The 15,703-nt window shown below is 42.3% G+C and overlaps 1 protein-coding gene across 6 annotated transcripts in view; it reads left to right on the top strand.

The window, feature by feature from the left end:
- HSD11B1L (hydroxysteroid 11-beta dehydrogenase 1 like) overlaps window positions 1–15,703 on the top strand; it is a 148,946-nt gene that overhangs the window by 100,365 nt on the left and 32,878 nt on the right. For all 6 annotated transcript variants that reach the window (XM_056518074.1, XM_056518077.1, XM_056518075.1 and 3 more), the window contains 2 exons: window positions 8,781–8,872; window positions 10,844–10,937. In XM_056518074.1, coding sequence (XP_056374049.1) covers window positions 8,781–8,872; window positions 10,844–10,937 — 186 coding nt within the window. The remainder of the gene's footprint in view (window positions 1–8,780; window positions 8,873–10,843; window positions 10,938–15,703) is intronic.

Below are 15,703 nucleotides of genomic sequence, written 5' to 3'. Positions count from 1 at the left end.
AAAGTTCTGTACGGTTCCCACTGACTCCCATGTTAAAAAAAAAAAAAAGTATACGGTTTAATACAGTTTTTCAACCAGACCTAAAACCGTGGTAGACTACAGTTTTGGGTACAGGAAAAAAACCTGACAAAACCGTACAGGATGCAAAACGGACACAACCTGATGCATCTTTTGGCATATGGTTTTCAATGGAGAGTCAATGCATACGTTTTCCAATATGGTTCCATACGGTTTTCACATAGAAAACGTATACGGGAACTGTATTGCAAAAACGTGGTGTGAATGCACCCTAATCCAGGTTTCCGCTAGGTCTAACTCCTGGCCAGGATTAAGTATAGATTGGTACACTTTGCTGCTCACCCTTCTGGCGTGCGTTCCTCAGGTAGGACCATCTCTATATCAACCAATCAGCTTGCTTCTTTAATTTTTGAAAAGGCACTGAAAAATTAAAAAAGCAATCTGATTGGTTGCTATGGGTAACTCGTCAACTTTTCCTCTGCACAGGTTTTGATAAATCTCCCCCAATATATCCATTATTATATCCATTATAGTAAGCCATTTTTAGATTTTCAGAGATATTCTATTCGGTCCAAGTCAGGGCTCTGGCTGGGCCACTCAAGAGCATTAACAGAGTAGTCCCTCCTAGTCCCAAACTACTCCTGTGTTGTCCTGACTTTGTTCTTAGGGTCATTGTCTTGTTGGAAGTTTAACCTTTGGCCCAGTTTGAGATCCAGAGCATTCTGAATCAGTTTTTCATTAAGGGTATCTCTGTACTTTGCTCCATTCAGCTTTTCCTCAACCCTATCCAGTCTCTCTGTCCCAGCCACTGGAAAACACCTCCGCCGCCTTATGCTGCAACCACCATGCTTTGCGGTAGGAATGGTAATGGCAGGTGAGTAGCAGTGCCTGGTTCTTCTTACTGGTTCTGGACACCTAGACTTAAGGCTTGAAATTAAAATTGTGGTTTCATCAGACCAGAGAATGAAGGTGGACTTTCATGTGTCTCTTACTTAGGAGAGGCTTCTTTCTGGCAACTCTGCCATAAAGCTCAGATTGGTGGAGCACCTCAGTGATGGTTAAAGGGGTACTCCACCCCTAGACATCTTATCCCCTGGGAGTCTAGTACAAGCCACGCCCCCTCCCATAGACTTGTATTGAGGGGGCGGGCCATGACGTCACGAGGGGGCGGCTCCGGCCCCTGTATTGCCCATCATTATGCACAGAGCGAGTTTGCTCTGCCCATCTACCACTGCACCCCAAAATACCTACGATCATGGACACCCCCAAATTCCATGGTAAAAGTCAGTACCTGGACTGTTACACTTAGTGCAGGAGGTAAGCCTATCTGGAAAAGCCACAGAGGCGGGGAGATGAAAACCCAAATAGCCAAAATGCATCAATTTGAAAAAGGTTTCCCTCCAGCGCTCACTGATAACATTAGCCCGAACCTTGGCCCAACCCTCCAGAATCTTGTCCCTTGCCTCAGGCTCTTGTAAGATTACCTCCCTCTTGGAGACTGAGTAGATGGTCACTAAAACACCTGTAGGGGTTCAACAGGGTCACCTTTCTAGGTTGGGCGCCCACAGTGTCCTCAAAAGGAGAGGGGCAGAGAGTAATTTGGGAGGGAATAAGTTGGTGGGAAAGAAAATTTGGACAGCAGTTCCTGTGGACCTAGCCAGCGTTTCTCCTCTACATACATCTACTGCTTTGACAGCTGATTCGACAAGCGATTTCCCCTGCCCTGAGGGAATTCATGATGTCCCCAGAGGTCAAGGTGCCCAGACAGTAGATGAGGGAGACCGAAAGCCTTGCGAACAACCTTCCACATCAGGATGGTATCCCGTATTACCAGGGACCATTTTATATGGGGCAGGAGAATGCGTGTGTGTAGGCATGCCGAGAGCTTCCAGGGTAAGACCAGGTCAGCCTCCAGGACATAGTTAGAGTGGAAGCTGGACTCATGGAGCCAGTCCATTACATATCAAAAAATGCAAGACAGGTTATAACCACGGATATTGGGGAACCCTACTCCACCATCTACTCTGCTGAGCATCAGTTTCTGTAGCGCGATCCAAGGTTGTTTCCCAGCCCATATAAAATGTGTGAATGTGGAATTGAGCGCTATCACGTCTTTTTGTGTTCTTTGTGTTTGAGGAGAAGGGGCAATATCTTTAAGTGATAAAGGTGATTAGTTTTCCGAGACTTCTTTATCAGATGGCATTTCCCCAGAAAGGAGAGAGGGAGGTGAAACAAATGCTGTAGTTCCTCGAAAATCAGTTTAAAGGAAGGTGGGTAGTTTGAGGTGTACAGGGAAGAGGGCACCTTTCCTATTTTAAATGCCTAGGTAAGTAATGGGGTGTTTGATTATCGTCGTGGGAATACGAACTCCAGTGAGACATTGGCCTAACAACCCCTAAGGGGAGTGCCTCACTTTTAAGTGGGTTAATCTCTTATCTGTAAAACATATCAAAATGGGACAGTGTGGACATCATCAGAACATAGTGAGCTTTTGGGTCCGCCCAAAAAAATTAAAAAATCGTCCGCGAAGAGAGTCAACTAAACCGTAGAACGCTGGACGGTGATACCCTGAAACAGATCAGAATCCTCCAGAAACCGGGCCAAAGGTTCCAGGGCTAGATTAAAAAGGGGAGATAATGGGCACTCCTGTCGTGTTCTTTTAACCCCTTGGGGACAGCCCATTATGACCCTAAGTATGGGAGCATTTTTTTCAAATCTGACCTCTATCACTTTATGCATTAATAACTCTGGGATTATTTTCCTTATAAATTTGATTCAAAAATAGTTTTTTGTGACATATTCTACTTTATGTTAGTGGTAAATTTTCATCGATACTTATCATAATTTCTTGGTGAAAAATTCCAAAATTTGATGAAAAAAATTAAAATTTTGCATTTTTCTAACTTTTAAGCTCTCTGCTTGTAAGGAAAATAGACATTCCCAAATAAATTACATATTGATTCACATATACAATATGCCTACTTTATGTTTGCATCATAAAGTTGACATGTTTTTACTTTTGGAAGACATCAGAGGGCTTCAAAGTTTAGCAGCAATTTTCAAATTTTTCGCACAATTTTCAAAATCTGAATTTTTTAGGGACCAGTTCAGTTTTGAAGTGGATTTGAAGGGCCTTCTTATTAGAAATACCCCATAAATGACCCCATTATAAAAACTGCACCCCTCAAAGTATTCAAAATGACATTCAGAAAGTTTGTTAACCCTTTAGGTGTTTCACAGGAATAGCAGCAAAGTGAAGGAGAAAATTCTAAATCTTCATTTTTTACACTCGCGTGTTCTTGTAAACCCAGTTTTCGAATTATTACAAGGAGTAATGGGAGAAAAAGCCCCCCAAAATTTGTAACCAATTTCTCTTGAGTAAGGAATTACATCATATGTGTATGTGAAGTGCTCAGTGAGCATAGTAGAAGGCTCAGAAGGGAAAGAGTGACAATGGGATTTTGGAGAGTGAGTTTTTCTGAAATGGTTTTTGAGGGGCATGTCACATTTAGGAAGTCCCAATGGTGCCAGAATAGCAAAAAAAAAAAAAAAAAAAAACACAAGGCATACTATTTTGGAAACTACACCCCTCAAGGTACATAAAAAGGGGTCCAGAGAGCCTTAACACCCCACAGTTGTTTGACAACTTTTTGTTAAAGTCTGATGTGTAAATGAAAAAAAGTTTTTTCACTTTAAACTTTTTTTCACCCAAATTTTACATTTTTACAAAGGGTAATGGGAGAAAATGCCCCCCCCCCCCCCCAAATTTGTAACCCCATCTCTTATGGAAATACCCCATGTTAGGACGTAAAATGCTCTGCCCTTCACCAATTCCAGAAGGCTAGTAAATCGCTTCAGCTGGCCTATACTTACATTTTTCATTTTCACGGACCACTGTTCCAAAAATCTGTCAGACACCTGTGGGGCGTAAATGCTCACTGCACAATGGGGTCACATTGGGGGGGGGTCCATTGTTCTGGCATTATGGGGGCTTTGTAAACACACGTGGCCTTCAACTCTGGACAAATTTTCTCTCCAAAATCCCAATGGCGCTCCTTCTCTTCTGAGCATTGTAGTGCACCTGCAGAGAACTTTAGACCACCCATCCAGACCCAGAGCTTTTGGCATTGTGGAGGTGTTTTATGGCCTATGTAACTTCTTCTACCAAGAAGTCAGCGTTTAAAGCGGCACATTGGTCCGCAGACAGAGAGGGTAACCGGACAGACTCCAGGAACGTCCTACCCAATGTCATATCCGCAGGAGAAGAGGAGTACAGAGATTTAAAGAAATCACCATATAGCAAATTAATAACTCTGGGGTCAGAATGAAGAGCACCTGTTTCATCACGAAGGGCAAGGAAGTGTTTGGGGGGGTCTATGACCCTTTCCTAGGTGTGCAAGGAGGCGGCCAGACTTTTTTCCAAAATGAAACAACTCTTTCTTGAATCGGGAGAAGGAAGCCATGGGTTTACTTTCTGACCAAAGGTCAAAAGTGGCTTTAGCCTCCTTTCAAGCCCCTAAAGCGAAAGTAGAGGGTTGGGATACATATTGAGTATAGGCCAGCTGAAGCGATTTACTAGCCTTCTGGAAGTGGTGAAGGGATTTCTTTTTTACAGTTGACATGAACGCAATCAGGCGACACCACAAAATGGATTTTGCCGATTCCCAGTAGAGGGAATAGAAACATGCTTCCTATTATGCCATGAGAACTCCGTCCACCAGCTTCACAGAGACTCAATATCATATAAGCAGGGAAGCTCCATTGTAAGTCAGCTCCTTTTGGGAAGGCATCAGACAGGGAGTGGGAAATTGGAGAATGGTCAGAGATAACCATATCTTGAATCTCAGCGCTCGTTACGTGAGCCATCAAATCTGGGGAAGTCAGAAAATAATCAATCCGGGACCAGGAGGAATAACTATGAGTAGTGGGTGAAATCTTTACTGTTTGGGTGCATCAACCAACAGGGATCCTGGAAACCCGAGGCCTCGAGAAAGAGAGAATAAATGTGATCACTACGTCTGGCAATAGAACGTTCCACCACGCCATCCTTCCGATCCTCCAGGGACATCGCCACAGCATTCATATCTCCACCCACAATTTTATTTGAGATCGGGTCGCACAATGGCTTAATATCGCCATTGGGGGCATAGCATCTATATACACTATAGTCATGTCCTTCATAGCGAATATGGACCCAGGAGGATCTGCGTTTTATTGGGCGACCTCAGGCCCTTGACATTCCAAGAGATCAACATGCAGTTGATCTCTTGGAATGTCAAGGGCCTGAGGTCACACGGAGCAAAGGAGACTAGTTGACCTATAAAAGAGAAGATGGAGAAAGGGAGGGAGAGAGAAAGAAGAAGAAAAAAAAGCATGCAAGGACAATGAACAACACGCACTCACACAAAACTCAAGACCAGCAACCTAACTGGCTGGAACAAAGATTGCAAGGCACAGACAAAACACAGTCTAAACCTATGCTGATTACAACGGCCTAGAGGGCACTAAGATCTGTAGAACTGGACCCACCAAGACGTACACGAGACACCAGAATGAGTGTCAAGCACCGTGCTATGGGCTTCCCTTTTTATACCAAAACAAGGCAAACCCGCCCCTGGCTGCAAGCGACAAAAAAAAAAACAACAAAACATACACCCACACTACAAGGATGAGAATGGAGTTGTCCCCCCCCAACCCCAAAGGAGTCTAACAGTGCAAACATTATAACCCCTCCCCCCCACGCACAACACCAGATTGCTATAACAAAACCCAATGATAGCAGAGCTCAGATCCCCACTTGGCTAACAAAGAGCCTTCTATCTGATCACACCATCCAAGGTCATCCTCTTGTAATGTTTATGTGGGATTCTTTTTATCTAAGTGATAAAGCACATGTTATTTAGGTTCAAAGTGGTTCAATAAAAAGCTGTGCATATTTTTCCCATTTTATGACTCATTGCCAGAATATTTACAATCGTTCACACTGTTGTGCAAAGTTTGCACATTTGGCTTAGGCCTAGTTTTCTGCTAATGAAACAACATTTTCACCTAGGTTTTTTGGGGCCTTTTTTGGGCTCGAAAAACACGGCACAAAGACTCTCCTAGTTTTTTCCACCATTTTTGCATTATTTTATTTTTCTGGTGTTCTTTTCCTGCGTGTGAAAATGCCTTTTTTTTTTTACCCTGGGCAGTTTTTCACTACCTTCAGGATACCACTCTGTGTGCTGAATGCAAAGCGCCTGGCCCATTGGGTGTAAAGAGGTATAGCATCATTACTTACCTCCGCTGGCCATACGGTATACTGCATTACACACTGCACTGGCCCAGCAAGGAAAGAGATGAGTATAGATGGATTCACAGCACTGCTACTTGATTCTTTCCTTGCTGATCTGGCGTTCTTAGCATAGGTGAGGGGGGGGGGGGAATGAAATTAGTGTAGTATATACCTCACTGGTTCATGTATGTCCCCGAAAGAGTTAAAGAAGTCCTCCGCTACTTTACATCTTAGCCCGTATCTGTTCAGCTGGTAGAGGTAACTAGTGATGCTATGTGAGTTTGGCATTTCAGAATTCCCTATTGACTGCCTTCTAACATCTGGCCAAGGAACTGCTACGGAAAAATGCTGTGCGGCAGTTGTGAAATTTTTGGGATAATTTTTGCCCCCAAAAAACAAATGGAAACTTGTCTAATGTAACCCTCTTCACTATAGTGAAGCACAATGGGCTGTCCCTTACGCTATAGAATTTCTCAGTGGTTCTCATTGTCATCAATGAAATTCAACTGCACAGTGCACACTACGTAATTTCACACTATGTAGCAGGTTACAACGTGTTGGCAGTGCCATACTGCTTTTTTTCATTTGCATAAAGCACAATCCTTTTTCACTGCAGGTAGCACATGGAGGCAGCATACAGACTTCAGTTACAGACCCTCTGCTGATAACCTGGTTATATTAACATAGAGGTTCCATAATGCATTATTGAAATGGGACACTATGGGGGAGATTGATCATTGCCTTCCTGAGATTTTATTAGCTGAATTTAGGTGCAAAAGTTTTCGTGCAAAAATTTTCAGCTATTTTAAAATAGACAGCTTTGGCAATAGTGACTGTGAAATGCAGTACTTCATTCTTGACTATGCAGTGGACAAGATTTATTAACTGCGTCTTTTTAAAAAGGTGCAAAAATGTGCAAACGTTCGGGAAAAAAAAGACAAAAGGCAAATTCGTACCACTTCTGCCTACAGCAAGTTCAGTGTGATTTTTCCTTTGTCGCACATAAGCCAAAAACACAGCAAAAAAGAAAAAGGCTGTGAAGGGGCTGCACACAAACACATACAGAATGGATAAATCTCCCCTTATGTAGCTAAGGTTTTGTCTGTACTCATTACAGGCTGGGGCATTTTTATTCATTAGGGCCACAACCTACACTCTCTATTTTGTGGTACACACTCTGGGGGATATTTATCAATATGTGCCTGTGTGTAGCCACTTCACTGCCTTTTTTGAACGTTTGCGCATTATTTTGGGGCCTTTTTAAAAAAGACAGTTAATAAATCTTGTCCGCTACATAGTCAAGAATGAAGCACTGAATTTCACAGTCACTTTTGCCAAAGTTGTCTATTTTGAAATTGCGCAAAACTTTGCAAAGAATTTGCGCAAAAGTTAGCCAATAAAATGTCAGGAAGGCAATGATAAATCTCCCCCTCTGTGTATTACCAAACTGTCATCATTTTCCCTGATGATGAAGTCGCGATCATTCGTGACAGAAATGCGTAGGGTGAGTAGTGTGAAGTACCCAATACTTGTTTGATGTGTAGGATGTACATTAGTGTTAATCATTCTGGCCCCTCCGTAAAATAGGAAATTATATTGGATACACTGCTTTTTGGCGATCTTTTGCTTTTTTTAAATTAAAAGTTTTAGACACTTCCTCTTTTGGTTGTTCTATTAACTCTATCTTCAGACACTATAAATTTGGCAAGTCAGACGTGTGTGATTACATACATCCTTTGTCCACCTTAGACATGCATTTCTTTCTACTTATACAAAAAACACAATTAGGAGAATCTATAGCTCTAATTTAAGATGGCTGCTATTTGGTTCATTTTGACTTGAAATACTCTGACTTGGTAAAAAATTTTTAATATTGCAAAAGTATAATTTGCAATTGTATATATCCCTCACGGTAAATGCCATAATTTTTTTTACTAAAAATGGTATTAAAAAAGTCTACAGCCCACCCGTATCATTAATTAATAAATTATTAATTAAAGGTTTTTTTAGTTTGTCAAAGTAGAAAAACAAAATTCAAAAGTACATAAATTTGGTATTGCCATGGTTATACTCGCAGTATAAAGTTAACGTCGGCACATTATATGACACAGTAAGTAGTGTCATAAAAAATACAACTAATCCCGCAGAGATCTCGCATAACTATGTCACCAGAAAAATAAAAAAAGTTATGGCTACTGGAAGGTGTGGGTGAAAAATAAAAAAAGCTGGCAAAACTAGCTGCAATGCCGAAGGATTAAAGGAATATTCCAGTTTCAGCATATAAATGGTATTGTGGTTCTGTACGGTTCTTTAAATTTAGTTCTAGAAATAAATTATTGCAGTTAAATTACAGTACTTTGCATAATATATGACACAAACTTTGATTGGGAACATTGTGATTCATGTAACTCATTCTGTTTCTTTTGTTTTTTCTTCTTTAAACTAAAATCTAACAAATTTTAATTACATATTTTGTGTAACCCTGCAGGAGGTTTGGATTATCTGGTGTTAAATCACATTGGCTACACCCCATTTCAGATGTGGGATGGAGATGTAAATCACACAAGATGGCTAATGGAGGTTTGTCTTCCTGTTTACATATGTAGAAAATAAATTCTTTTTATTCATGGGAGAGATCTATGGTCTGTATTGGGCTCATTCCACCTTCCTGCAAATAGGCAGTGCTGTGGAATAAAGCCAGTTTCATGGCATGACAGCATTTTGTTCCATAGAAATGAATAGGAGCCATAGAGCAACCCTCATGATTAGACATTCAAACAAAAACACAGAGCAATAAAACAATATTGTACATATGCTAAAAGTAAGGCATTATAAAAAGTCTGCTTTGCTTCTTTGACCATCTCTTACCAGTAAAAACTGTACAGAACAAATGCATTTATAAGTGCTATCATGTACTATAAAAAGAAGTTTATGGAGTAACAGACTCCTGAAATCCAATAATGAACTATAAAACATGTTCAAGTAATACATTTTCTTTTTGGAGTTTTACTTCACGTTTGGTGTGTTTTTTGGTCCATGCCATCTATTTCAAGTGTTTAGCTAGACTTCTCTATACAACTTATGCATACAACTACACATACAACTTTCATATAAATCATGGTGTTTTTTAGGGGACAGTCACACTACGGAATTTCAGAGTAGAGAAATTCCACCTGGAAAGTCAGCTGCAGCAGCCTCCTATTGTCTTCGATGTGATTCTGCTGCACTATGCACCCTGCAGTATTTTCCGTGTGGACTGCATCACCATCAATAGTGATGGTGCATTTCTGCTTGGTTCTAGCACTAAAGGGTTTCAACAGCACTTTCTGCAGACAGAATCTCTGGGGGGAGATTCTGTAGTGCAAATGTAGCCTTACAAGCAAAAAAAAAAAAAAAAAAAAACACAAATATGTGAAGTCTCTGTTTCAGACTTTAGATATGTTTTATATGATGCGGATCAGTTTCAAATCAGTTGCAGTATTAAAATCTTTTGCAAATGAGTTGCAAAAAAATCCACAGCGGATCCGCATTGTGTGAGCATACCCTAAATGGGTAACTTATCACAAAATTTTTTAAGCTCAGAATGCCTCCTTGTGACTCTTTAATATATAAGAGAATCAGGGAATGGCCTATCTTTAAATCAAGTTTTAATGTTAAAAAATGTTTAAAGAGTTTTTGGTGATGTTTTTTTCCCCCACATGTTCCACTGTCTAGGTTTTAAAAATAATCCTAAAATAATCATAGCAAAATGGGCAACAGACTTCTCACAGCGTATGCGCTATGTGTGACCCCTACCATAAAGGTGTACTCCAAGGAACTGACCTTATCAGACACTTATCCACTATCTACAGAATGGAGAATAAGTGTCTGCAGTCTCCTGTATGTGACCCCGGGACCCCACTGTCCTGGACAAGAGCAAGTGATGGTCTGGATGCTAATAAACATAGCTCTCACTGTGTGTGTCATTCAGCTTTTACAGACTCCTGAATATCTGATCAGCTTCTTTGTCATTCAGGAGTCAGAGAAAGCTTTGGCTTTTCAAGCATGCTGAGAGTTGTAGTTTTGCATTGCAACAGCTGGAGCTGCAGTGTTCATAAAGCACTGTGTTAGAGTAGTGTTGCCTTTAGCTGTTGCAAAACTACAACTCCCACACATCCTTTATCTGTAGTTTTGCAAGAGCTGGAAACACACAGCTGTAGAATACACAGCTCTAAAACAGAGTTTTGCAAAGATTGTACCCCAGCTGTTGTAAAACTACAACTCCCATCATGGGAGTAGTAGTTTAGGAACAGCTGAAGGCTGTAGTGGTGCAATGGTGATCTCCTATACTGGATACCAACACCCCTTTACGGTCGGTATCCAGTATGCTTCAAAATAGTCTGTCTGCATAAAGATAGATGACCCCTAGTGGTGGCTATTTTTCTTTTTAGATTTTTTCGTAAAATTGAAATTTTTTAAATAAGATGACTTTTTTAAATATAAATTTATCAGTAGTACTACAAAATATAAAAAGTTTTGAATAATGACAGTGCCTCTTTAAATTTCTTCCAGGTAAATTTCCTGAGCTATATCCATCTTGCTGCCAAGGCTTTACCTTACCTTACAAAGTCACATGGCTCTGTTATTGTGCTGTCTTCCCTCGCAGGTAATGAAGGCAGGGAAAAGTATTTGCATCTTTTCTAATTTTTCCTATTTTGCATTTTGTCACTATCTTTTTAGATTTTGTCCGTTTTTACGTACCATGTTTTGTCACATTTTGAAGTACATTTTTTTTTGCTGCTTTTTTTGTGCCCAGATCTTAAGTCTTTAACCTCTTAAGGACCCCGCGTCATACCGGGTCGGTCCCGGTGGCTGATAGCCGGGACCCTAGGCTAATAGCGTGCGGCACCGATCGTTGTGCCGCGCGCTATTAACCCTTTAGACCTGGCGATCAAAGTTGATCGCCGTGTCTAAAATGAAAGTGAAAGCTTCCCGGCAGCTCAGTCGGGCTGAACGGGACCATCGCGATAAAATCGCGATATCCTGATTAGCTAGCACGCAAGCGGAGGTCCCCTTACTTTGCTCCGTCGCGTCCGATTGGCGATTGATTGCTCCAAGCCTGAGATACAGGCTTGAGCAATCGACCACCTATAACACTGATCAATGCAAACCTATGGCTTTGCAGGGATCAGTGTAAAAGATCAGTGTGTGCAGTGTTATAGCTCCCAATGCGAGCTATAACACTGCAAGAAAAAAAAAATGGAAAAAAAGTGAATAAAGGTCATTTAACCCCTTCCCTAATAAAGTTTGAATCGCCCCCCTTTTCCCATAAAAAAAAAAAACTGTGTAAATAAAAATAAACATATGTGGTATAAATGTCCGAATTACAAAAATATATCAATTAAACCGCACGGTCAATGGTGTATGCGCAAAAAAAATTCCAAAGTCCAAAATAGCGTATTTTTGGTCACTTTTTATATAATGAAAAAATGAATAAAAAGCTATCAAAAAGTCCGATCAATACAAAAATGGTACCGATAAAAACGTCAGATTACGGCGCCAAAAATTTGCCCTCATACCGCCCCATACGCAGAAAAATAAAAAAGTTATAGGGGTGAGAATTTTTAACGTATACATTTTCCTGCATGTAGTTATGATTTTTTTCAGAAGTACGACAAAATCAAACCTATATAAGCAGGGTATCATTTTAATCATACGGATCTACAGAATAAAGATAAGGTGTCATTTCTACCAAAAAATGCACTGTGTAGAAATGGAAGCCCCCAAAAGTTACAGAATGGCATTTTTTCTTCAATTATGTCGCACAGTGAATTTTGTTTCCGTTTCGCCATGGATTTTTTTGTAAAATGACTAATGTCACTGCAAAGTAGAATTGGTGGTGCAAAAAATAAGCCATCATATGGAATTTATGTGCCAAATTTAAAGCATTATGATTTTTAGAAGGTGATGAGGAAAAAATAAAAATACAAAAACGGAAAATCCCTGTATCCTTAAAGGGGTACTCCGCCCCTAGACATCTTATCCCCTATCCAAAGGATAGGGGATAAGATGTCAGATCGCCGGGGTCCCGCTGCTGGGGACCCCGGGGATCGCTCCTGCAGCACCCAGCTATCATTACAGCACAGAGCGAGATCGCTCTGCACGTAATGACGGGCAATACAGGGGCCGGAGCATCGTTACGTCACGGCTCCACCCCTCTTGATGTCACGGCCCGCCCCCGTCAATACAAGTCTATGGGAGGGGGCGTGGCGGTCGTCACGCCCCCTGCCATAGACTAGCATTAAGGGGACGGGCCGTGATGTCATGAGGGGCGGAGCCATGATGTCACGGTGCTCCGGCCCCTGTATCGCCCGTCATTACACACAGAGCGAACTCGCTCTGTGCAGTAATGATGGCGGGGTGCCGCAGCGGCGATCCCCGGGGTCCCCAGCAGCGGGAGAGCGGCGATCTAACATCTTATCCCCTATCCTTTGGCGGAGTACCCCTTTAACCCCTTAATGACGAAGGACATAAATGTACGTCCTGGTGATGCAGTACTTAATGCACCAGAACGTACATCTACGTCCTAAGCATAACCGCGGGCATCAGAGCGATGCCCGGATCATGCGCGGCAGGTCCCGGCTGTTGATCGCAGCCAGGGACCCGCCGGTAATGGCGGACATCCGCGATCCCGCGGATGTCCGCAATTAACCCCCATTAACCCCTCAATACAGATCACGGCATCTGCAGCATCGCGGTCACTTAATTGGATGATCGGATCGCTCGCAGTGCTGCCGCAGCGATCCAATCATCCAGCACGGCAGCCGGAGTTCCCCTCACCTGACTCCGCTGTCTTCTGCTCTGATCTGCCTTCCCGCAGGCCAGAGCAGAAGATGACCGATAACTCTGATCAGTGCTATGTCCTATACATAGCACTGAACAGGATTAGCAATCGAATGATTGCTTTAAATAGTCCCCTATGGGGACTATTAATGTGTAAAAATAAAAGTAAAAAAAGTTAAAAAATAAAGTTAAAAAAATTTGAAAAACCCCCTCCCCCAATAAAAACGTAAATTGCCCCATTTTCCCTATTTCACCCCCAAAAAGTGTTAACATTTTTTTTTTATATACATATTTGGTATCACGCCTGCGTAAATATCTGAACTATTAAAATAAAATGTTAATGATACCATACGGTGAACGGCGTGAACGTAAAAAAAAAAATCCCAAATAACTGCTTTTTTATAACATTTTATTCCCAAAAAAATGTATAAAAATGTATTAAGTTTTATATAAGCAAATATGGTATCAATAAAAAGTACAGATCACGGCGCAAAAAATGAGCCCTCATACTGCCGCTTATACGGAAAAAGGAAAAAGTTATAGGTCTTCAAAATAGAGGGATCTTAAACATACTAATTTGGTTAAAAAGTTTGATTTTTTTTTTAAGCGCAACAGTAATAGAAAAGTATGTTATCATGGGTATCAGTTTAATCGTATTGACCCAAAGAATAAAGAACACGTCACTTTTACCATACATCGTATGGCGTGAAAACGAAACCTTACAAAATTAGCAAAATTACGGTTTTCTTTTTAATTTCCCCACACAAATAGTATTTTTTGGTTGCGCCATACATTTTATGGTAAAGTGAGTGATGGCATTACAACGGACAACTGGTCGCGCAAAAAACAAGCCCTCATACTAGTCTGTGGATGAAAATATAAAAGAGTTATGATTTTTTGAAGGCGAGGAGGAAAAAATGAAAACGTAAAAATAAAATTTTCTGCGTCCTTAACCCCTTCACGACGTGCGCGACGTACATGTACGGCACCGCGAAGTGTCACTTGGCGCGCGGCGACGCACATGTACGTCGCGGGGTGCCGGGAGCGCCGCGTCACTGGTTGCGGTGATCGGGCCGGGATGACTGCTATTACCTAACAGCAGGCATCCCGGCACATCGCCGAGGGGGGTCCTGAGACCCCCCCCCCCCAATGACAGCGATGCACGCAAATCGCAGGTCAATTCAGACCTGCGATCTTCGCCATTCCGAGTCATACAGGTCACTGGTGACCTGGAAAATAAGAGGGATCGGGGGTGTCCGAGACACCCTCGATCCCCCTGAAGGGATAGGAGTTTGGTGGCAGGGGTAGCAGCAGGGATAGCAGATTGGGGGAGGGGGGGTTAAAGTTCGGTTCCCCCGCTTTGCCCACCTATCGGTGTCCGGGCAAAACGGGGGAACCGTCCAGGGAAGGTCGGCGCCGAAGGTCCCTTACCTGGATCCCGGATCCCGGAGCGCGATCATCCCCCACGTGCGGTGGCGGCAGCAATACTTCCGGGTCCTGCTAGGTGAGTTGTTGCCTAGCAACATCCGGAGGGCTGTTGTAGTTTTGACCCCCCTCCCATGTGAATGTACAGGCTACATTCACACTGGCGGCAGATTACAGTGAGTTCCCCGCTACAAATTTGAGCTGCAGCAAATTTTCCGCCGCAGCTCAAACTCCTAGCGGGAGACTCAGTGTAATCTGCCGCCAGTGTGAATGTAACCTTAAAACACTACACTACATTTACATAAAATACAGAGTAAAACACTACATATACACACGTACACTGGTCCCCCACCACCCCTCTACCCAATAAAAACGAAAAACGTATTGTACGGCAGTGTTTCTAAGATGGAGCCTCCAGCTGTTGCAAAGCAAAAACTCCCAGCATTTCTGGACAGCAATTGACTGTCCAAGCATGCTGGGAGTTTAGCAACAGCTGGAGGCACCCTTTGGGAATCACTGGCATAGAATACCCATATGCAAGTCCCTAATTCAGGCCTCAAATGCGCATGGCGCTCTCACTTTGGAGCCCTGTCGTATTTCAAGGCAACACAATAGGGTCACATATGGGGTATCGCCGTACTCGGGAGAAATTGGCTAACAAATTTTGGGGGGCTTTTTCTCCTTTTACCCCTTATGAAAAGGAAAAGTTGGGGTCTACACCAGCATGTTAGTGTAAAAAAATAAACATTTTTACACTAACATGCTGGTGTTGCCCTATACTTTTCATTTTCACAAGAGGTAAAAGGGAAAAATGCCCCCCAAAATTTGTAACGCAATTTCTCCCGAGTACGGAGATACCCCATATGTGGGCGCAAAGTGCTCTGGGGGCGCACAACAAGGCCCAGAAGGGAGAGTGTGCCATGTACATTTGAGGTGATTTGCACAGGGGTGGCTGATTGTTACAGCGGTTCTGACAAACGCAAAAAAAAACAACACACCCACATGTGACCCCATTTTGGAAACCACACCCCTCACGGAATGTAATAAGGGGTGCAGTGAGAATTTACACCCCACAGGTGTCTGACGGATCTTTGGAACAGTGGTCTGTGAAAATGAAAAATTTTGCACAGCCCACTGTTCCAAAGATCTGTCAGACACCAGTGG

The sequence above is a fragment of the Hyla sarda genome, chromosome 1, assembly GCF_029499605.1.
Source record: "Hyla sarda isolate aHylSar1 chromosome 1, aHylSar1.hap1, whole genome shotgun sequence".
Classification (NCBI taxonomy): Eukaryota; Metazoa; Chordata; class Amphibia; order Anura; family Hylidae; genus Hyla; species Hyla sarda.
The sequence above is the reverse complement of the archived record's forward strand: the minus strand, read 5'-3'. Positions and strand labels throughout refer to the sequence as shown.